This window comes from Tursiops truncatus, chromosome 2 (assembly GCF_011762595.2).
Source record: "Tursiops truncatus isolate mTurTru1 chromosome 2, mTurTru1.mat.Y, whole genome shotgun sequence".
Taxonomy (NCBI): domain Eukaryota; kingdom Metazoa; phylum Chordata; class Mammalia; order Artiodactyla; family Delphinidae; genus Tursiops; species Tursiops truncatus.
The window spans coordinates 86,366,460-86,390,264 of NC_047035.1; the positions used below are offsets into that span (position 1 = coordinate 86,366,460).

Consider the following 23,805-nt stretch of genomic DNA (forward strand, 5'->3'; position numbering starts at 1 on the left):
CGTCTGCCACACTGCGGCCCGAGCCGGGCTGGGGGGTTGGGACCTCCGGCTGCGGGGCCGACTGGGCCAGACGCGCGAGCGCAGCCTGAAGGCTCGTGGTTCTCTGCCTGGCCTCCGCAGCCCCCGCCGAACCCTGACCCTCCTGGCCGCCGCCGCTTCACCTAGTCGCCATGCGCCTCCGCCGCCTAGCGCTGTTCCCGGGCCTGGCGCTGCTCCTCGCCGCGGCCCGCCTCGCCGCTGCCTCTGACGTGCTGGAACTCACGGACGACAACTTCGAGAGTCGCATCTCCGACACGGGCTCTGCAGGCCTCATGCTCGTCGAGTTCTTCGCCCCCTGGTGAGGCCATTTAGCCGGGGCGGGAGAGGGAGGGCCGGGTGGGCAGGGGGCGAAGGCGCGGGGACGGTAGGGCCTACGCGGCGCCGGCGCCCTCCATCGTTCCCCCGAGCCCGGCTGAGGCCGGCAGGTTTTCCACCCACCGGGGAGCCAAGCTGCCTCGCGGAGAGCGGAGACGTCGGTACTGATGGCCTGGGAGCGAGATCCGAGAAGGAGAACGCGAAGGCCCCTCTCGCGCAGGGCCACATCCTTACCTCGGTGCTCCTGCGGCACTTCCTATCTGCAGAGGGTTTCACCCCCTGCACCCCATCCTCCCTCGACTGGTATCTTTAGAGTTTCTGGGTGAGTCCGTTTTACTGTTTTCCATTCTATAGACGAGGCATCTCAAGGCCTTATATTGGAAGCCAACGTTTCACCAAGTGCAGAGGCCGTGGGCCCCCAGCATACTTCCTTTCTTCTTGCCCCACGCAGCCGTTGGTTTCTAGCCAAGGTCAGAGTGGCTGCAGAATGGTCATAAGTGCTCTCTTAAGGAAGGCAGTTATTTGTCCATCGCCAGGTGCACACTTTCTCCATTAAACTGATCATTTCTCAGCACCATCAGAATTCCGTTAAAAAGAGTAGGTGAACCGAGTAATTCCGTCAGGATCTGTCTAAATGGTCAGTTTTAATTAGGATTTCTGAAAAATGCCAAAGAAGACCCCAGTGAGAAAGTAATCAGTGTTGGAGAAATACTCCATTTGAGAGTGCTTTAACTGAACTAGGATGTAAATTACTTAGGATAGAACTAACTGGAAATAAAAAGCTGGGGGTGGGGTGGGAGTGGGGAAAGAGCAAATAGGATATCTGACTCAGTAAACCTGAGCGTTGTTATTTTTTTTTTTAACTCCCACATCTTTACCATAGCAAACAATGATTATCTTAACGCTGGGGACAGCTCAGTATAACCACGCTAATTACAGTACTTAAGTTTTCTCCTGCCACAGTGACCCTTAATTAAAAACTATTTGTATTCAAAAGTCTCAGTAAAAGAAAGTTAGTGGATAACTTTCACTTGCTTCTAACTCTGGTCTTCACTCTGCAGGGGCTCAGCTGACTTGAGGGTTACACTAGAAGTCCTGTAATGAAGGCCACCTGAGCCAGAAGGGTGTGCTTAGAGGCAGCACATTTTGTTTTCAGCTTCTGACAGGTTTTGCATCCAGGGCATTACCGCGACTAACTGGCAGTACTGATTACACATCATAGGTGGTCTTTACACGTCACTAGAAATCACATTCTCTTAGAAACAACTCTTCCCAATCATGTAACCATGCTGTTAGCTTTGAGGGGGTGTTACTGTAATTAGAATGGCTGTATGGAGTTGTATCAAAACTGGGAGGTGCCTCTGTGACTACAGGGGTCCACATGAAGTGAATTGCTGGAGAATTGTGGGCTATTAGACTATTAGTTTAAAGCAGATTTTTTCCCCCCCGATTGAAAGTGATCTATGCTACTTTAAATTGTTGCATGTGCTTCCTAAAAACTACATATCCCATCATGCACTAAAGTATCCCTAAAGTTGGGTGGATCACTGCTGTGGTGTCTCCATGTAATTGGTCTGGAAGGTAAAGTCATCCTCCACAATGCCTACAAGAAGGATCAGTTTTCTGAATGAGTAATTTGGAATCAAGGAAGTCTGTTGATGATGTCCTTATTTCTCCACATTCAACTCTTTTATTTATTAATATCTCAGCTGGAAATGCTCTCTAACTGCCTTGTACTCCTGTTATAAGTTAGATAGGAACAGTTAAAGAATCCTTATTAAGAGTAAAATGGACCCATTTTGAACAAGTTGTTTTTCTCATTTGTTTTAGGGTATTTTTTCCACTTTCATTTTACAAGTGAAAGTGAAAGATTTCTTTACAGCTGACTCTGTAGACTAATATTTCCATTATGGAGTCAATCATCTATATAGTTTGTAAGAATGGGAGTATCTGAATTTCTCTGGAAGTAAATAGAACTATTTAAATGTTTGTGATAATTTCTGAATATTTACTAGTCAGTCTTAAGTCTTCAGCATCTACCTGTGTTGTAGATTTGTGCCCTGCCCTCTAGGACAGTAGTATTAATTGATATTTGATACACAGTGTTTCTAGAGTATAGAAAAAGACTACGTGGATAGTATAAAATGTAATATTTAATATTTCTTCTTATACATACTGATTCCTTTACTTGGAATTCCCTCCCCTCCCAACCCCCAGTTGATCTTTTCAACAAGATTTAGCTCAAAAGTGATTTCTTCCTTCCCTGAACAACTAAGTGGTTGTTCCCTCCTCTCTATTGGGACCTAATAATATTATCACCCCTGCCAGACTGATGTTCCTACAGGGAAAGGACTATATCAGTTTTTCTTCTATCAGAGGCTAAAGTAGCATGAGGCACATGACAGGGATGAAGTAATGATTGTTGGGTGAGTATATGTTGGGAGTCATTATTAACTGCTGGGTGCCATCCCTGAAGGTGCCATCCCTGAATGGGATTATTTGTGTTTTAGTATTATCTAGTAGTAGGTGAAAGAAGTAGTGGTAAAACTTGATGATCACCTTCAAAATCCACCTAAATTCCATTCCTGGTGAATTTAAAGAGGACAATCTCCTCCAGCCTTATTGGAACTTGTTAGACAGGTCCTCCCTTTGGACGTTTGATGATGTTGTGGATATTAACAATGCTTAAGGCAATGGTTTTCAGTCCCAGCCTTGCCACTTACACACACTCCCTCTTAACACCTCTGGTTATCTCCTGGATTCCTAGAGGAATCATTCAGTAAGTCCCAGGGTGGGGCCTAGGCACACAAGTGTTTTTGGTTTGTTTTGTTTTTTAATTTATTTAATTTTATTTATTTTTGGCTGCGTTGGGTCTTCGTTGCTGTACGTGGGCTTTCTCTAGTTGGTGCAAGCGGGGGCTCCTCTTCGTTGCGATGCACAGGCTTCTTATTGCGGTGGCCTATCTTGTTGTGGAGCACAGGCTCTAGGCACGTGGGCTTCAGTAGTTGTGGCATGCAGGCTCAGTAGTTGTGGCTCGTGGGCTCTAGAGCACAGGCTCAGTAGTTGTGGCACATGGGCTTAGTTGCTCTGTGGCATGTGGGATCCTCCTGGACCAGGGGAACCTGTGTCCCCTGCATTGGCAGGCGAATTCTCAACCACTGTGCCACCAGGGAAGTCCCCCCTTTTTTTTTTTTTTTAATGCTTAATGGATATTTTTATATGCATCTGTTTTGAGACCCACTGGTCTGGCCTAATTATTTTGTACTATTTTTTTTTCTTTTCAGGTGTTTAAAGGTAGTTGAGGTGAAACTTCTTAAATCTGTTGTCTGTCTTCTTAACAATTACTACATACGTATTCAACAGAAATCTCTTAATACATATAACACATTTATTATCTCTTAACCAAAAAAAAAAACCCTTCATAGTTCTGTTTTTTTTAACCATTATTTTGTAATTCTCAGTGTACAGTTCTTATGCCTCTCTTGATAAATTTATTCCTAATTACTTTTCTTTTTTTCTCTTTTTTTGGCTGCTCTGGCTCTTCGTTGCGGCGCGTGGGCTCCAGAGCGCACGGGCTCAGTAGTTGCAGCACGCGGGCTTAGTTGCCCTGCGACATGTGGGATTAGTTCCCCAACCAGGGATCGAACCCACGTCCCCTGCATTGGAAGCCGGATTCTTTTTTTTTCTTCTTCTTCTTTTTTTTTTTTGCGCTATGCGGGCCTCTCACTGCTGTGGCCTCTCCCACCGCGGAGCACAGGCCCCCAGACGCACAGGCTCAGGGGCCATGACTCACGGGCCCAGCTGCTCTGCGGCATGCGGGATCTTCCCGGACCGGGGCACGAACCCGTGTCCCCTGCATCGGCAGGCGGACTCTCAACCACTGTGCCACCAGGGAAGCCTGGAAGGCGGATTCTTAACCACTGGACCACCAGGGAAGTCTCCATAGTTCTCTTGAATGCATCATTCTCACTAGTAATTTTAACGTTGCTCTACTATTCCCCTTCTCTAAAATACCCTACCCCATCCTGTCTGAAGCCTTAAACCTTTAAGGCCCAGATCCAATTCTTACTCTCTTTAACACACATTCATTTTTAACCTTTGCACCCTTATGTTCCCAAAAGCTTAGGTTTATTTTTAATTTACTATGGAATACAGAAGATATAATGAATATATTTTATGTCTCACGAAGAGAGAAATGCTACCAATGAAACTATGACAACGATTGCAAGACACATCCCAATTTCAGATATGGTAAAAGGTGCATCTGTGAAACACAGTATAAGGAATACCATTTATTCACCACCCAGTCTAAAAAATAAAGCCAGTACAGTTGAAGTCCCTTGTGTACTCCTTCCCCATCTTACACACTGGCCATCCTGAATTTGGTTTTTATCATTTGGTTCTTTTATACTTTTAGTAAATATGTATGTGACCCTAAGCAACATCTAATATTATAGTCTTTTTTTATATCACTCTTTCAGTTAAGCTTTCTAATGATTATTTTTGAATAGGACTTCTAAAGACCTAGAAGAATATAAATTCTTAGAATTCTTTGTTTTAAACAAGTTTTGGGGGCAGAATGTTTCTAAGTTACTTACCCATCCATTACTTAATAAAATAAATTTTGAGACTTCGGCTATGAAATGTCAGCTCAAATTTCTTCTGTGTTTCCTTCCTTCTGTTTTCTAATTCTATATTTGCTGTCTGTGAGGAGGTCACAGAACTAATCATGTTCTCCCAGTGATCCTTCTGCAAGTCGTTGGCTTTTGAAGAGATGATACATAGCTGGTGCTAGTTGCGTACTGATAAGCCCCTACCCACATTGCATGTACAGTGTGCCTGTGGGACTGTTAGGGCTTTCTGGGCAGAGGAACAGGTGTTTATGATGGCCCTATGGGAAAATATTCTAACTGACATAATGCTTTATCTTCATCAGTAGTTATAGTCAGGTGAACTGTGTAGCTGTAAAAATCAAGCTTACTGTCTTAAATATGTCATTCTCACGCTATGTTGAAACTCAGCTGAGAAGGAAAAAAGCCTCCATCGAGCTGCTAAAGTATATCAAATGAGCACCTTTTGGGCCTTATTCGACTGACCCCCCTCAAACTGGGTTTCTGGTCAAAGAGTCATATTCAAGGAATGGAGAAAAAGTACTTGATCGTGACTCTTAAAGAGTTAATATCATACTTGGGACCTTACAAGGTTTCAACCACTATATTTTTAAGAACCACAGTGCTGGTTTTCTAAGGAAAAATACGTACCTTCCTTTAGGAAATGCTACCAGGAATGGGATTATTGCTGTCTTGCCCTTTATTTTATCCTCATTAATTGGTCAAAAGGGCTTGAGCCCTTTCCCTCTTTAATGTGGCTTATACTTCTGACTACAGTTTTCAGGGCTCAATTGTACTTTTTTAATCTTTTTTTTTAATTGAAGTATAGTTAATATACAATGCTGTGTTAGTTTCAGGTGTACAGCAAAGTGATTCAGTTATACATATATATATATATCTATCCTTTTTCAGATTCTTTTCCAGTATAGGTTATTACAGGATAGTGAATATAGTTCCCTGTGCTAGGTCCTTGTTTATTTTATATATAGTAACGTGTATATGTTAATCCCAGACTCCTAATTTACCCCCGCCATCGCCACCCCATTGCACTTTTGAGAACATAGATGCTGCTCTGGACTGAGCCAGTCCTATAGAGTTGACCTCAGGCTAGAGAAGGTAGCTTTACCTCTGAGAGCTCTGATTTACCTTATCAGTACTGGATGTTGTTCAGGTGATGTTTTTCCTTTTGGAAGCAGCTACTAGTCAAAAGTGGTATTATAATTTGAGATTCTTCCCAGAGAAACAAAATTAACAAACTTACAGGATATATTTGCCTTTTTTCTTCAACATATCTGTATAGGTGCGGACACTGCAAAAAGCTTGCCCCAGAATATGAAGCTGCAGCTACCAGATTAAAAGGAATAGTCCCATTAGCAAAGGTGAGTATAGATGGATTCTTCATTAAAGGAAATGAGGTATTTTAAATAGTAGTAGGTAAAAATTAACATTGATTTTCTTTATTCTTACAGTGCTAAGAAGAAGAGGGAACACTAGTTTCTGGGCAAATACACAACTGACTTAATTACGGTTTCAAAAGATTACAAGTAGTGAAACTAAGGGAAATGCTGGCATAAGAAAGAAGTAAAATATATGGTAAATAAAAATTAAGGGGGGGCTTCCCTGGTGACGCAGTGGTTGAGAGTCCGCCTGCTGATGCAGGGGACAGGGGTTCGTGCCCCGGTCCGGGAAGATCCCACATGCCGCGGAGAGGTTGGGCCAGTGAGCCATGGCCGCTGAGCCTGCGCATCCGGAGCCTGTGCTCCGCAATGGGAGAGGCCACGGCGGTGAGAGGCCCGCGTACAGCAAAAAAAAAAAAAAAAGGGGGGGGGGCAAACATGGAAAGTAAAATTACAATAGTCAAGTTTAGAGGAAAATTATCAATGAGTGAATGAGTTCCCTAAATTACTATACGCTATTCACAATGATGGGAATAGGAAGATGACAAGAGGATGTTGATAAGTATTAACTAACGGGTCAACTGTAAACTTAGTATTTGCTTTTACAGTCAAACTAATGCTTCCCGAATTTTATGTAGTAAACCCCTAGTTGCTCCGGTCTAAAAGTTCACATCTCGGCCAGCCTCAGATAAATAGTTCATACATATATAGGACTGTTTTGGGTTTTTGGGGTTTTTTTTTTTGCGGTATATGGGCCTCTCACTGTTGTGGCCTCTCCCGTTGCGGAGCACAGGCTCCGGACGCTCAGGCTCAGCAGCCATGGTTCATGGGCCCAGCCAATCCGCGGCATGTGGGATCTTCCCGGACCAGGGCATAAACCCGTGTCCCCTGCATCAGCAGGCGGACTCTCAACCACTGCGCCACCAGGGAAGCCCAGGACTGTTTTTGAAAACTATTTTTAATCCTGATGTTCTGTAGCAGCTTGCCATAGAAAAAAAGAGTTCAGTCATGATTTTGTTCCTGCTTCATGTAGCTATAATCTTTGTTACTATAGATGCATTACTTTTCTGAACTTTAATTTATGTTAAAGTATTGGGATCATACCTCAGAATCTTATGAAGATTAATGAGATAATACATGCAAAGTGCTGATGGCATTACCTAGTTTCGAATAAGTGGCTAAATAGATGGAAGTTGTTTTTCTTCTTCCTGATAGGTCTCACTAGATCTATCATGTTATAGTTTAGCCCAGATTCAAGACTAAGCTCAGGGAGCATGTTTAAGTATCAGTACCTTTGCTAGTAACCGTAGGTGACTTGCCAAATCAAATATACCGCAACCCACCTAAGGGGTATACATTGATACATCCCACTGATTATAATCATTATCAAAGTAAGCCACTATTTCTCATTTAAGTGATTTATCCTTTGCATATTCTGAGGGGCAGGAAAAAGGTGGAGAACACTGCTTTAGACAATAGAGACTCTAAGGGCAGAATTTAAATAGTCATTTGTGCATCTTGTATGAGGCCCAGGAATCTAAATTTTAGAGTTCCTTAGGTGGTTCTGAGGTAGCTAGCCAAGCACCAGTCTGCCTTTAAAATCTAATATTCTGTAGGATGTGTCAAAAATTGCTTGATATTTTGATTTGACCACTCTTAATATTTTGGGAATATAGGAAGAACCTGCAGCAGGCTTTTGGATAACAAGTGGTTCATGTATTTTAATCTTTAGGTTGATTGTACTGCCAACACAAACACCTGTAATAAGTATGGAGTGAGTGGATATCCAACCCTGAAGATATTTAGAGATGGTGAAGAAGCAGGTGCTTATGATGGGCCAAGGACTGCTGGTAAGGATCCTGGATTACATTCTGGAAACTGGATCTGTTTAAGTACCCTGTTCTTTGTAGTGGGAACCTGACATTTTCTATACAAGATACTTTAAGTCTTAAAAATTCCTCACCTAAGAGGTCAGTTTGGAAGCTAACAAAAGACTTCTCTAACTGAACAGATTATGTAAGTAATGTAGAAAATACTTGAACTTGATTTATAAGGTTTACTAGCATTGTTTTATTTGACAAATACTTATTCAGTACTTACTCTGTGCCAGATATTCCAGATATACTAGGTGCCCAGAATTTATTGATAAATAAAACAGACAAGGTTCCTACTCTCGTGATGCTTACATTCTGGGAGATGAAGGGAAGAAGGCAACACACAAGTTTAAAAATATATATAGATAACCACCTCACATCCATTAGGATGACTACTATAAAGAAAAAAAAAAGAAAAAAGAACAAGTGTTGGCAAGGAGGTGGAGAAATTGGAACCCTTCTGCACTGTTGTTGTGGACTTACATAAACTGGTGCATGCAGCTGCTATGGAAAACAGAATGGTGTATCCTAAAAAAAAAAATAGAATTATTGTATGATCCACTATTCCACTTCTGGGTATATACCTAAAAGAATTAAAAGCAGAGTCTGGAAGAGATATTTGTATACCCATGTTTATAGCTGCATTATTGACAATAGCAAAAAGGTGGAAGCAGCCCAAGTGTCCCATCAGTGGGTGTATGAATATACAAAATGTAGTATATTAATAATAATTAATTATATGTAAATTGTATATAATACAGTGGAATAGTATTCAGCCTTAAAGAGGAAGTTCTGATATGCTACAACATGGGTGAACCTTGAAGACATGCTAAGTGAGATAACCCAGTACAAAAAGACAAATACTGTGTCATTCCACTTATATGAGATTCCTAGTCAGTTTCACAGAGATAGAAGTAGAATGTGGTTCCCAAGGGCTGTGGGGAGTTGCTTAATGAATAGAGTTTCAGTTTTGCAAAATGAAAACAGTACTGGAGATTGGTTGTACAACAATGTGAATGTACTTAATGCTACAGAATTGTATACTTTAAAATGGTTAAGATGGTAAATTTTATGTTATGTATATTTTACCACAATTTAAAAATTTTTAATGTCAATAATATATGTGGATAAGATAAATTCAGTTAGTGATAAGAGCATTAGAGGAGAAAAATAAAACTGATGTGATAGTGATTGGGGTTGGGAGTACCACATTATGAGTGATCAGGGAAGTAACCTTTGAGCTGAGACCTGAATGATAGGAAGGAGCTAACCATGAGAAGATGTGGACCTGAGCTCTCCAGGCAGAGGGAAAACAGGTACAAAAAGACCCTAAGGCATAACTGAGCTTGATATGTTCAAGGGACAGAAAGACCTTGTGGCTGGAATATAATTAGCAAGGATGACAGGTGAAGTTTGGGAAGTAAGTGGGCTGGCCCTCTACATAGGGCCCATAATTAATGAGAAAGTATGTTTTGGATAGTTTTATCTTGAGTCTATCAAATAATTAGGCATATTTTACCTTTTTATTATGAAAAGGTGAGAGGAAAGGGGTTCGTTCAGTTTGGGCGTTTTAGGTGATGTGGAATTTTTTCAGCATGTATGATTGATACCCGTATACAAAGCTGTACATAAGATGGCTCCTGTCTAACTCTTAAGACTATTAAGACTTAAGACTATTTCACTTTAGAACCTTTGCCCTAGCTGTGTCCACAGCCTGAAATGATCTTCCCCCATGTTTGCATGCTTGCTCCTTTTTTTCGTTCAGATCCTGGCTTAAATTTCACCTCCCAGGGAATTCCCTGGCGGTCCAGTGGTTAGGACTCGGCGCTTCACTGCAGTGGCCCAGGTTCGATCCCTGGTCATGCAACTAAGATCACACAAGCTGTGCAGCACGGCCCGCCCCCCCCAAAAAAAAAAATTCTTCCAGATGCTTTCCCAGGCCACCAAACCTAAGGTAGCCACCCAGTCATACTCTTACCATCCTCTTAATTCTCTGCATAGCACTGGTTACTATCTGATATTTTAAATTGTTTACTTATTTGAAGATTTATTATATTATTTATTTGGGGATTTATTTGGAGATTTACTTATATTGTAAGCTCCAAGAGATCAGAGACCTTGTTTGGTTTATTTATTACTCTATCCCCAGTACCTAGGTTCTCCACATGTAGTAGATAATAACTCTTCAATGCATGAATAAATATTTTGGCCCAACTGAGGTCATTTAGCCAACACTCAAAATTTGATATGTCTAAGAACAAAAGGTAAAATATTCATTTTTTTTTCCTGATCTTAAAAGCATTGATGAACACATGTTACGATTCAGATTTTATTAGCTCAGGGTAGAGTTAGCAGTTAGAATTATTGATATGTTTTTCTCTGGACTTAGGTCTAAACTATATTGTATGTGAACCCAACCAGACTGCTGCTACGCAGATAATCTCACTTGGGCTGTACATAGATTTCTTAAACTCAAGTATTTCTCAGCATCTGACTAGGTGATCAGATGTTTGGCTACTTAAGATGGATTATTTTATTCATGTATTCTACGAACTATGTTGTTTGCCTTCCTGCTTCAACTGGTTACTCAGCCCTCCCTTTATACCTTCCAGAGAATTTTAAATACTCAGGGAGAAACGTAACACTTTTCATCATAGCCCTGAGGTAAAGTTCTTTATAATAATTTATATTGTGATATAGTAATTACAGTCCCCTTGCAGGCCAAAAAATTCATATCCGATATCAATTTACCTATTGACACAACCCCTCCTCTGTGAGGAGTTGAGGAAAACATTTAAGAGGAAAAAAAATCATGAATGGAGAGAGAAAGAAAGAAAAACCTCTAAAAGAAGCAAAATAGACTCAATCATGTTGAAACAGTTAAACAGTACTCTGTCTCAGTCGGTCAGCAAATCCTTAGAGTTCTCAGAAGAGAAAGGGGTGGGAGAGGTGTAGCACGGAGCCCAGAAGAAAATAGAATAATGGTCTGTCAACTAGACTTAAAGGATAAAAGATTTTTTGTGTTTTTGTATGTGATTATTATTTTTAAACAGTTTTACTTACCTAGCGCATTTCACCTAAATAGGAAAATGTGATTTGGGTGGATCTGGGTCGTGGCATAGTTTGACCTGTATATAGTTAAACCCCGAAACAAGATAGCCAAGGCACTGCATTTTCTACTTTTAAAATGCAAGGCTACATGTGACTGTGCCACTTAAGAATAAAGGATTTGTTTGTTTAATTCATTTGCAAAATGGATATTTCTTGAACTTGTTATGTGTTAGGTATTAGGTATATAGCAGCAAAACAGACAAAAATAAATAAGGATAGAGTATTAGATGGGTGAAATGTGCTGTAAGAAAGATAAAGCAGGCGATAAGGGAGTGTTGGGGGTTGAATAGGTTTTAGTTTACAAGGAATGGTTAGGGAAGGCTTCCTTGAGAAGATGACTTTTTTGTTTGTTTGTTTTTATTTATTATTTTTGGCTGCATTTGGTCTTTGTTGCTGTGTGCGGGCTTTCTCTAGTTGCAACGAGCGGGGGCTACTCTTCGTTGCGGTGTGCAGGCTTCTCATTGCGGTGGCTTCTTTTGTTGCGGTGCGTGGGCTCTAGGCGCACGGGCTTCAGTAATTGGCACGTGGGCTCAGTAGTTGTGGCTTGCGGGCTCCAGAGCACAGGGTCAGTAGTTGTGGCTCACGGACGTAGTTGCTCCGTGGCATGTGGGATCTTCCCGGACAAGGGCTCAAACCTGTGTCCCCTGCATTGGCAGGCTGATTCTTAACCACTGGGCCACCAGGGAGGTCCCGAGAAGATGACATTTTGAGTTAAGACCTAAAGGAGGAGGTGAGGAAGGAAGCCAGGTGGATATCTGGGGAAAGATTGTTCTAGGCAGAGAACAACATGCACAAAGGTATTATCTGTATTGTTATAAACACTTTAATACATCACTGGCAGGGATATGAATAAGTACAGTCTCTTTGGGGGGGGCAGTTAAACAGTTATAAATGCATGTACTCTTTGACCCAGTGAATCCACTTTTGGGAAATTACCCTACAGGTACACTCAGTCATGTGTAAAATGATGCTAGTACAAGGTTGTTTATTGCAGAATCATTTACAGTAGCAAGAAATTGGAAACAAATGTTCATCAGTTGTGGCTGGTTAAATAAATTGTGGTACATCCATACAATGAAACACCATGTGGCTATAAAGAAGATTGAGGTAGTTCATTATGTATATTGACATAAATTATCTCTAAACTGTGTTAAATGACAAAAACAAAATACAGAACAGCATATGTGTGTGCTGCCATTTGAGGAGAAAAGAAAAGAATAAATATGTAATTGCTTGTTTGTGAATAATATGTCTGGAAAGATATACAAAAAACTGAAATGTTATCCTTTAGGGAAGAAACTGGGTCACAAGGAGAAGGATAGGAAGAAAACTTCATTGTATATGCTTTTGAACTTTTTAAACTTTAAATCATGTGAATGATTACCTTTTCAAAAATTATAAATTTGTGTTGCTATAATCTTTCATCTTGTCTTTTAAGATGGAATTGTCAGCCACCTGAAGAAGCAGGCTGGACCAGCTTCAGTTGGTCTCAGGACTGAGGAAGAATTTGAAAAGTTCATTAGTGATAAAGATGCTTCTGTGGTGGGTGAGTAGCAAATTTGATTATGCCACAAAATCATCAACATGGTTTAAAAAGCCCTCTATGTCTGAGTAAACAATGAAGTTAAAACTGTTTGGGAAACCTTGGGGGCAGCTGAAAAGACAACTCACAAAATTAGGTCAGCATTACTATAATGTAGAAAAAATTGGTGTTTTATTTGAGTGGCCTGGTATTCTTTCAGGTGTAAAGATTTAATGTCAATTAAAGAAAATAGGAATAGCTTCAGTTTTTCCTATCACTTCTTAAACTCCTGAGATTTAACTCAAATAATAGAGTACTTAAAACTGAAAATGGTGTTTTAAGGTGGGAGGATATAAGTAAATGATAAACCTCTGTGTCTGCTATTTTCATAGTTGTAGGAGAATTTACAATTTAAGATCAAATTGCTAGGATTTGTGTATGTTTTTACAGCAATCTTTGCTTTCTTGGGTGTTGCAATATGTCATTATTTTTAAAATAACTTGAGCCAATTAAACACATTCTACATCTTGAGTGTTTTTTGTTTTGTTTTGTTTTAAATGTAATGCATAATACATTTGACTAAAAAATAAATTTAGGGCTTCCCTGGTTGCACAGTGGTTGAGAGTCCGCCTGCCAACGCAGGGGACACAGGTTCGTGCCCCGGTCCGAGAGGATCCCACATGCCGCGGAGCGGCTGGGCCCGTGAGCCATGGCCGCTGAGCCTGCGCGTCCGGAGCCTGTGCTCCACAACGGGAGAGGCCACAACAGTGAGAGGCCCGTGTACCGCAAAAAAAATAATAATAATTTAAACATACAAGCGTGTGTTCTCTTAATCTCCTAATTACTGTAATAAAACTGACTTTCTGGCAGTAGAGGATGGTTTATCATTTAAGTTTGACTAAAAGTCACTTCTTATCTGGATATTGATTCTGTATATTTTACAAGGAGTTAACCATAAGTAGACATTTAATAAACACTGAGGTTTCGGGCACTTTACTAGATTTGAAGTTCTAAAGACAAGACATAGAAAAAAATATGGTGAATTAATTTACACTTTATTTTGACATACTACCTTATTTAATCCTCTGACACCTGAAATAGTCCCTGAGACTCTAAGGAGATAGGCAATTTGCTCACATTTTTCAACTATGAAAAACTAGAATTAAGACTTGAACCCTAACAAATTCTCTCCCCTGGCTTCCTCAAAAAAGTTTTTTTTTAAGGGTAGAGAAAGAATTCTTATCCTAAATATTTCATCAAATATCCTCAGTACTCATGGCAAAGCAGACCCAATCCTCCTATCTATCTTGCTTTGCTTATCCATAATAAGATAAAGACTTTGAAAAAATAGAAGAATTTCAAAGTTTTGAATATGTCTCAGCACTTACTGTTTCTTCTTCGTGTTTGACATTTTCTATGTAGGTTTTTTCAAGGATTTATTCAGTGACGCTCACTCTGAGTTTCTAAAAGCAGCCAGCAACTTGAGGGATAACTACCGATTTGCACACACCAGTGTTGAGTCTCTGGTGAACAAGTATGATGATGATGGAGAGTAAGTAACTGAGTTAAATGCCCTTGTAAATGTGTACCTTGACCAAGTGCTATTGTGTGAACTGGTGGTTTTTAAGCCTAGTTTTTCCAAAAGTTTTATTGAGCACATACTAGGCAGTAAGCTAAGTTCTGGAAACTGTTGCTGCCTTTGAGGGGCATCTAGTAATGGGAGACAGTGAATATATTTAAAAATACAAGTGTAAGTGAGCATTATATGTATTATGGTAGAAATTAGGCAGAGTGTACCAGTAGTACAGAGGAGGGAATGATTTTTTGGGGGTGGGGTGGGGTGGGGAGTAGTATCAAAAAATGTCGTAGAGGAGGTGACTTTTGAGGTATATCTTGAAAGATAAGTTTTTCCAGGCAGGTTATGGTGGGGGATAAAGATTATTCCAGATAGAGCAGCAGGAGAGAGGGCCCCGAGATGTGAAACAACCTAAGCGTGTTGGGACCTGTAGTACTGCTGGAGTATTGTTCGTGGATGAGGTCATAGTGAAAGGTAAGCTTGGAGAGGTAAGCAGAGACCAAATTATAGAAAACCTTAAGTGCCATACAGAAAAATTTAGATTTTATCTTTTAGATATTTGAGAGCCATTGAAAGACTTTGAGCTAGACAGTAATGTGATTAATTCTGTGTTTTCAGCGGAAAAGACACTGGCACCCATATAGTGGTGGTTTGAAAGGGGAGGGATGGCAAGGCAGTCAAGAGAGGCTAAACTAAGGGTGACATCTGAGAATCTAAATTAAGGCAGTATTAGGGGCAATGAAGAAGAAGGAGTGTGTATAAAAAATGTAGACAATAGGATTTGGCCCCTAGCCAAGTGTGAAAAAGGGCAGATCTACAGTAAGTCTAGGTTTCTAAAGACTTGGATAACTGGGCCAATCATCATCAAGCTATGAAGAAGACGAAGAGAAACAAATTTGGGGGGAATGATGATGAGTTCTATTTTGGCACAGTGAATTTGAGTAGTTTTGAGACATCCCGGTGGTGAAGACCCATTGGACAATTGGATAATTGAGACTAAAATTCAGGAAAAGTTCTCAACTGAGTTAAAAGATTTATAGGTCAACCACATGTAAGTGGTTATTGAAACCATGGGACTAGATGAGATCACTCAAGGTGAGCATATAGAGTAAAAAGAAAAGCGTGACAAGGGTTAGTGTTATTTATATTTAACAAAATATGCAGTGTTTACTATGTGCCATGTACTGTTAACTCTTTTAATCCTCTTAACAAATTGTTGAGACAGAGCTGTCATTATCTCCATTTACAGAGGAGAAAGCACACAAAGAGGTTAAGCTTCACATGCCGTAAATGGCAGAACCAGGGTTGAACCTTTGCGGCTAGAAGGTCTAGCTGCAACGTTGTTGGGCTTAACCATGAGGCTCTCTACTGCCTTTTAGATTAAGACACCAGGTCTATAAATGATGTGGAGCCACTTGTGGCTCATTAAGCACACCACATATCAGCCTGTTACCCTTAGATTTGTTCACTGTGTCTGCCTCTCACACTTGTCATTAAAAGTGGCCTATCAGGGCTTCCCTGGTGGCGCAGTGGTTGAGAGTCCACCTGTCGATGCAGGGGACACGGGTTCGTGCCCCAGTCCAGGAAGATCACACATGCCACGGAGCGGCTGGGCCCGTGAGCCATGGCCGCTGAGCCTGTGCGTCCGGAGCCTGTGCTCCTCAGCGGGAGAGGCCATAACAGTGAGAGGCCCGCGTACCGCAAAACAAAACAAAAAAAAAAGTGGCCTATCAGCGGGACTTCCCTGGTGGTCCAGTGGCTAAGACTCTGTCCTCCCAAACCCAGGGGGCCTGGGTTTGATCCCTGGTTGGGGAACTAGATCCCACATGCCACAACGAAGATCCCGCATGCTGCAACTAAGACCCGGGGCAGCCAAGTAAATAAATAAATAAATCTTTTTTAAAAAAAGGAAAAGAAAATTGGCCTCTCAGCCTCTGATCAGAAGTCTTATTTAGAAGACCTGATGTGAGGGGTGTCTTAAGTTCTTCATGTGTAGACCTTATATGAAGGGTGTCTTAAGTTTTTCATGTGTACCCCAATGCCATAACATCATTAAAGATCACATTTAGAACTGATTTCAATTTTTGACAATAACTGCTCTGAAATTGGTAACTATACTTTTAAAAAAAATCTGAGACATAGTCACCTTCTTGGTTGCCCAGCGTGTTTATATTAGGTCCCTTTTTGCTATGTAGTTTCCTTGTATACTATGAAAATGCCTGTGTTTTAACTGACATAAAGTTAATGGTTAACATTGGAAGAGTGGAGAGAGGGATATAAGGACTTAAAGGTGCTGACACCTAGCCCAAAACAAGTGATAAAATTGTATACAGGTGTGTATAGTGTGGGAAGGAGGAATGGAAGAGAAGCAAGAGGCAAGATATTGATAGTTAGAATAGTGATATTTTCTGAGAACGCTTGTACTAGATATAAACCTGTGACTCAGAACCAAATTGGGTTCAGTTTTAGCTGAACAAAGGGTTAGAAAGTAAAGAAGGGCGCTTCCCTGGTGGCAAGCAGTTAAGAATCCGGCTGCCACTGTAGGGCACACGGGTTCGAGCCCTGGTCCCGTAAGATCCCACATGCCGTGGAGCAACTAAGGCCATGTGCCACAACTACTGAGCCCACGCTCTAGGGCCCGCGAGCCACAACTACTGAGCCCACATGCCTCAAGCCCGAGCTCCACAACAAGAGAAGCCACCGCAATGAGAAGCCTGCGCATCTCAACGAAGGGTAGCCCCCGCTTGCCACAACTAGAGAAAGCCTGCATACAACAACAAAGACCCAACACAGCCAAAAATAAATAAATAAATTTATTAAAAGAAAAAAAAAGAAGGAATTTCCTTCAAGTGTTCTGGTGGAATGAGGAAAGCTTGGTTTACGGAGAGAGGCAACGTAGTACCAGGAAGAGAAAACTTTGTAAACTGTGTTTATTCATATAGAGAAATCTAGAACAAAAAAATTTTTAATGGACTCAAGCTAAATATTATCTATAATCATATACCTACCTATAGAATTTTTACAGCTGGGAGGAATCTTAAATATATTTTCTCTAATGAAGTAATTTTCTTACTGTATGGGAGAGTTGAATTTTCAATGAGACTGGCAGGGCAAGGTACCTTCCAATAAGAGCAAGTTCTGCTTTATTTTTTTGTACATATTGGGGCTTTGGGGTAAGTTGGGTTTTGTTTTTAAAGGTTTGGAAATTAATTATCTACTCTAACCCCCTTTTGTACTGATGTAAAAGCTGAAGCCCAGAAGAATTAAATTGATACCTGGCCCGAGGTCTTTGAAGTTAGTGGTGGAGCAAGTATTAGAACCAAGGTATTCTAACTTTGCAACCCAGGTTTATTAAATCATCATACCCAATTATTACACTTGAAATTAAGGTGGTTAGCTCCTTAGCGTTGATGAGAAGGTCATGTTGCCAAGGCTGTGGTCCCAGAAAAGAGTCCTTATGTGCTTAAATGGTGATAGTAGAAGTGGCAGCAAGTGTAGATAGTCTGAGCTTTAAATAAAAGGTGGGAGACAGTTCTTTTGCTGTCTACCTACTAAGACTTTTTTCTAAAGGGGTATCACCGTGTTTCGTCCGTCACATCTGATGAACAAGTTTGAGGACAGGACTGTGGCATATACAGAGCAGAAAATGACCAGTGGAAAGATTAAAAAATTTATTCAGGAAAACATGTGAGTACCTCTTTATACTTTTGGGATTTCTTGGCTTCATTTTAGTTTGTTTATCTCAGTTATTAAGCAGAGCCATGTTTTAGATTAAATAGCCTCATTCATGGGATTGTAATGATAATAGTTGAGTTTATATTAAAGTAGTAATGTTTGGGTCCTAGAACTCCTATTGTGGTCCTATAAGTTACATTAGTCGGTACTTATCCTATATATTGAAAATTTCTTTCCTTTTTAAGTGCTGTCAGTTACTTTATGATAATTCCATAACATAGCTATAAACCAGCCAAATTTGATAATGGATTGTATCATTTCAGTTTTGGTATCTGCCCTCACATGACAGAAGACAATAAAGATTTGATACAGGGCAAGGACTTACTTATGGCCTACTATGATGTGGACTATGAAAAGAATGCTAAAGGTTCCAACTACTGGAGAAACAGGTAATAATAATTTTTCCCCTTTGTAAATAAGTTTACCCAGTGCATAAACAATTCCTTCTAACTATCCTATTACCATGTGTGATGTGAGAACAGATAAGAAAATGGGATTTGAAGCTGTAAGGATAAATAAACTATTTCCAAAATCTGTTAGGCATATCTTCCATAGGTGTTCCTTTGCCGTGTGACACAGCTGATTCCTGACCTCACAATAAAAGATGTAAATGTTATCTAAAATGTCCTTTAACACATTGTGCCTTGTTGCCCATTGAGACCCTCAGTGTATTTTATCCTTATAAATTTTCTTTTTGGGTTAGTTATTATGCCTGCGATATTTTATAGTTATATAATATAACAAGTTTCAGTGGGAATGGACTGTACCAACAGTTTGGCAGTGAAGTTCAGTAAGACACTGGAGTATACCATAATCCTATGTCAGTACCCAAGGACACAAGTTCAGACTGTTTCCAGAGGGCTGCAGGGACTATGAAATTTTGCTTTCTGGTCTCTTGCTTCTTGGTTTAGAAGTGCTTTACCACCCTGGTATAATCTTGGCATAAATATCTCTTGTTTCCTATAGAGTGATGATGGTGGCAAAGAAATTCCTGGATGCTGGGAAGAAACTCAACTTTGCTGTAGCTAGCCGCAAAACCTTTAGCCATGAACTTTCTGATTTTGGCTTGGAAAGCACTACTGGCGAGATTCCTGTTGTTGCTATCAGAACTGCAAAAGGAGAGAAGTTTGTCATGCAGGAGGAGTTCTCGTGAGTTACAAGTTAGCGTGGGTTTGGGATTTGATTCTGTAAAGAAACTATTAAAGGCTTTTACACTACTGAGGATTTATAAAGAAGAACATTGGAATGTGAAGCTAGGTCTTGTAATCAAGACATATGATGGTCACTTTTCTCAATTAATTATAGATAATTTAAGGATCATGATTCTTAATAAATTTTGAAAGGTAACAAAAGGATGGCAGCTTGGAATTCTTACATGATTATTTCCACCCTGCCATTAAAAATAGTAAATAGAGAACATTAGACAGTCTCTTTGAGATTGATGTGATTTCAGACCAACCCAGTCCCCTCCCATCCCCACAGAATGTCTTTTCTTCTTGGAATACCACATTGGCCTAAAGTAAACTCAGGGTATTGGAAAGATCTTAAGACCCCAGACAGTTTTGGCTATCACCTTCTGAGACTTCGGGAGATTAAGACAAGAGAAAATCTTCCTGTGAGTGAAATCAGTTAAAAAAAAAAAAAAAAAAAAAAAGATAGGCATTATTCTCCAGAGCAACAAAATAGGACCTGGTTCTTTTGCAGAATTGAATTTCCAGAAGGACCAATGTTTTCTTCCTTCTCTGACCTTTCTAATCCACAAAGAACACACTAGAAATACAAGAAGGTGGTTGCTTTCTTGTTCAGTCTGTAGTTCTGCATATTGAGAAACAAGGGCTCTGTCTTTTTTTTTTTTAAACTTCCAGTTACTTCCTAGCCTTGAAATTTAAACTATGTAGAAACTATTCTAAGAAATGGTTTTTAGTTTTCTCAGTGGTGGGAGCAAGTTAAAAAACTGATCCTTGTTTTTCTAATACCAGGCGCGATGGCAAGGCTCTTGAGAGATTCCTGCAGGATTACTTTGATGGCAACCTGAAGAGATACCTGAAGTCTGAGCCTATCCCAGAGAGCAATGATGGGCCCGTAAAGGTGAGGCGCACACAACTTCCCCAAGCCTCTACATAGCTGTCTCTCCTCATTTCTTTATTCCCAAATACTGGGAAGTGCTAAGTGAAGACCATGTTGGCTACTCAGTTTCTGTTTTTGTTTGTACTCACCTCCCTCATCATAAAATAAGCATTGTCAGAGTTCATTATGCTTAATAGGGGCAGGAGTAGAATTTTCTGATGATATTTGTATTGGGGCTAGGTTACTCTTCAGGGCAGAGCAAGCTAACCCCTAATAGAATAGTTTTAAGAATAGCTTTAATATTGTTGTTCTGAGATTATTTTAAGCAAGAGTTGGGTAGCACTTGTTTCCTGTGACTTCCTGAACTTAGTCTGACAGGTGACAGACATGGGAATGAGTTGATTTCTGGGGAATGGTAATATCTTAATAAAGTCTATAAATATGAGTTGGGTTTCATATTTTTAATGGCAACACAACAAATTTGAGAGGGATTGGGTCCAGAAACAAATATAGCTCATGAATGTGTTCAACTTGCCTTACCAGCTAGAGAATCTTCTCTGTTTCCCAGGTAGTGGTAGCAGAGAATTTTGATGAAATAGTGAATGATGAAAATAAAGATGTGCTGATTGAATTTTATGCTCCTTGGTGTGGTCACTGTAAGAATCTGGAGCCTAAGTATAAAGAACTGGGAGAGAAGGTAAGTGTGAACCATATTCTGAAGTTAAATTTGAGTTGGGAAGTTTACATACATAGTCAGCATTGGCTATTTAGTTACCCTTATTAGTTCAGAACCTAAGTACTGGTAGATTTTTTTTCAACTCTCTACTGTTTACTCACTTTCTCCTGACTGCCCTCTGAGCCTGTGCAGTGCCTCAGATACCTGCTTTACCTTTCCACTCCTCAGACTCAATCTAGATTGTGGTTAAAAGGATCCTGGCATCTGAATTTTGATAGTGGCTTATATGAATTCATTATGTTCCTTCATCTTATATCACTTGGCTTAGCCCTTATAATATCTTATTTAGGCCAGGTAATTTTGAAGGTGTCTGTATATAGAGTCTTAATGTGTGGGAACCAAGAGAGAAAAGGGAAGTTTATGGAAAGTTTGATATTGTGTGCATGTATCACTACTCTTCCTGTCTCAGCAGCAAAACTTATCGAAGCTTTGAGGTTGTTTTAGGTCCTAAATTGACTGTGTCCCTCAGTCACTGAAAACTTGAAATTTCAAGATCTAACCTTTTTATTAACAGCTCAGAAAAGACCCAAATATTGTCATAGCCAAGATGGATGCCACAGCCAATGATGTGCCTTCTCCATATGAAGTCAGAGGGTAAGTAGATTAAAAACTAGTAAAAGTATCTAGGTAACTGCTAGGAAAAAATAAGCTTGTAAACCATTTCTGTATTGCGCATAGTTTGGAGAGTCCTCATATTCCAGTTGAGCACAGAACCACCAATGCCTTCCTGGCTTAAAGTTCTGCAGCATTGGCCCACATGGCTGCCACAGACCTTGTGAGCTTTCATATTTCTGAGTTTTGATAGGATGTAATGTAGCCACCAATGGAAAATAGTATCTGGTCAGATTAGAAATCATGAAGAGAAGTTACTCCTAGAAGCAGTTATTAGGAAAGTGTATGTCAGAGTTACTCTGGAATCTGAAATTTGTCAACTCTTTTCTTCTTTTCCCAGTTTTCCTACCATCTACTTCTCTCCAGCCAATAAGAAACTGAATCCAAAGAAATATGAAGTAAGTTCATTGTCTCATCTCCCCACAAATACATACACACACACACAGACACATATTCAGTTCTTTGAGTTTATGTAACTGGAAATTCAACTCATGGTTCATATATGTGGTTGCTAATGTGCTTTTAAAAATTCAAGTCTTCCTATTGGGGAAAAAGAAAATCCACAGTTCTTTGAAAGGTTACATTTTCAGAGTTATCTTTCTGTTTTCAGGGTGGCCGTGAATTAAGTGATTTTATTAGCTATCTAAAGCGAGAGGCTACAAACCCCCCTGTAATTCAAGAAGAAAAACCCAAGAAGAAGAAGAAGGCACAGGAGGATCTCTAAAGCAGCAGCCAAACACAACACTTCGTAAAAGGACTCTTCCACAAGAGATGGGAAAACCATTGGGGAGGACTGGGACCCATATGGGATTATTACCTCTCAGGGCTGAGAGGACAGAATGGATATAATCTGAATCCTGTTAAAATTTTCTCTAAACTGTTTCTTAGCTGCACTGTTTATGAGAATACCAGAACCAGTTTATGTTTGTGGTTTTGGGAAAAATTATTTGTGTTGGGGGGAATGTTGGGGGGGGATTGAGGTGGGGGTTATTTTCTAATTTTTTTTGTACATTTGGAACAGTGACAATAAATGCGCCCCCTTTATACTGTCTTTTCTCCATGAGGTGGGGAAGCAGAGGTTCTCTAGACCAGCACTGTCCAGTAGAACTTTCTGCTATGATAGAAATGTTCTATAATCTTCATTGCCCAATACCTGTAGCTATTGAGCATTAGAAATGTAGCTAGAAACCATATTTTAAATTTTTATTAAACAGTCACATGTAGGGCTAGTGACTGCCATAATGGTCAATACAGCTGTACTGTACTGGGTGTGGACCCAGTTGTCACCTGTAATTCCTTTCCAGATTTCATCTCTTTCTATCCTCACGTGTTTACTGCACAGGACCCTAGCCTGATGATTAGAACAGGTGAGGGACCTTTCTTGGGCTGTTTCTGGCCTGCCCATGCCCTAAGGATGGATTGCAGTTTATCCTTGCCATGCAACTGAGTATGTTTATATCTCCCAAGGGCTATTCTCTGCCCAGAAATGCCCTGTGTGGGTGTGGCATCAGGTTGGGGTTCCATCCAAGTTGTTTCAAGAATTGCTGACACTGCCAGGTACAGCTCTCTCCCCCAAAGCCCAGGGTGTGGTCATTAACTTCCTTCTCCAGCGGAACTGGGAAAGGCAGTATCATCCCTCGTTGTAAGTGAAACATCCAATTTCTTATGCAACAGTGAGGAACGAAAAGGATACGACTGGTGTGATCTTTGGTTCAAATGAATTGAACCGTTTCCCTCTTCCTTTTTGTGGGTAAATCCAAATCCTATCCACAGTTATAGATTTCAGTTACTGGATAATTCCAGATAGCCCCAGTTGCAGGTGATCCTCAACCTCCATGTTTGGAAAAGGAGAGCTTTATTCCTACTGTATCCTCTAGTTACCAATTTCAACAGGGGTCCCCAACCCCTGGGCTGGTCCGTGGCCTGCTAGGAACCGGGCCGCACAGCAGGAGGTGAGCGGCGGCAAGTGAGGCTTCATCTGCCGCTCCCCATCGCTCGCATTACCGCCTGAACCACCGCCACCGCCCCCTGCCCCCCGCCCACTGCCCCAGTCTGTGGAAAAATTGTCTTCCATGAAACCGGTCCCTGGTGCCGAAAAGGTTGGGGACCACTGAATTACAAGGTTTGACAGAGCCACTTAGCAAAATATATATCAGGATCATCCATAGTGCTTTGAAAAAGTAAAGATGCCTAACCATAATCTTGGAAATT

At 40.6% G+C, this 23,805-nt stretch overlaps 1 protein-coding gene across 1 annotated transcript; it reads left to right on the top strand.

The window, feature by feature from the left end:
- The first annotated feature begins 170 nt into the window (after positions 1-170).
- PDIA3 (protein disulfide isomerase family A member 3) lies at positions 171-22,476 on the top strand. The gene is made up of 13 exons (XM_004323377.4): positions 171-337; positions 6,265-6,343; positions 8,094-8,211; positions 12,785-12,892; positions 14,291-14,420; positions 18,015-18,131; positions 18,443-18,568; positions 19,146-19,328; positions 20,159-20,267; positions 20,815-20,943; positions 21,497-21,576; positions 21,935-21,992; positions 22,205-22,476. The coding sequence occupies exons 1-13, from the start codon at positions 171-173 to the stop codon at positions 22,316-22,318; spliced, it is 1,518 nt and encodes a 505-aa protein (XP_004323425.1). The 3' UTR covers positions 22,319-22,476.
- Positions 22,477-23,805: the final 1,329 nt, after the last annotated feature.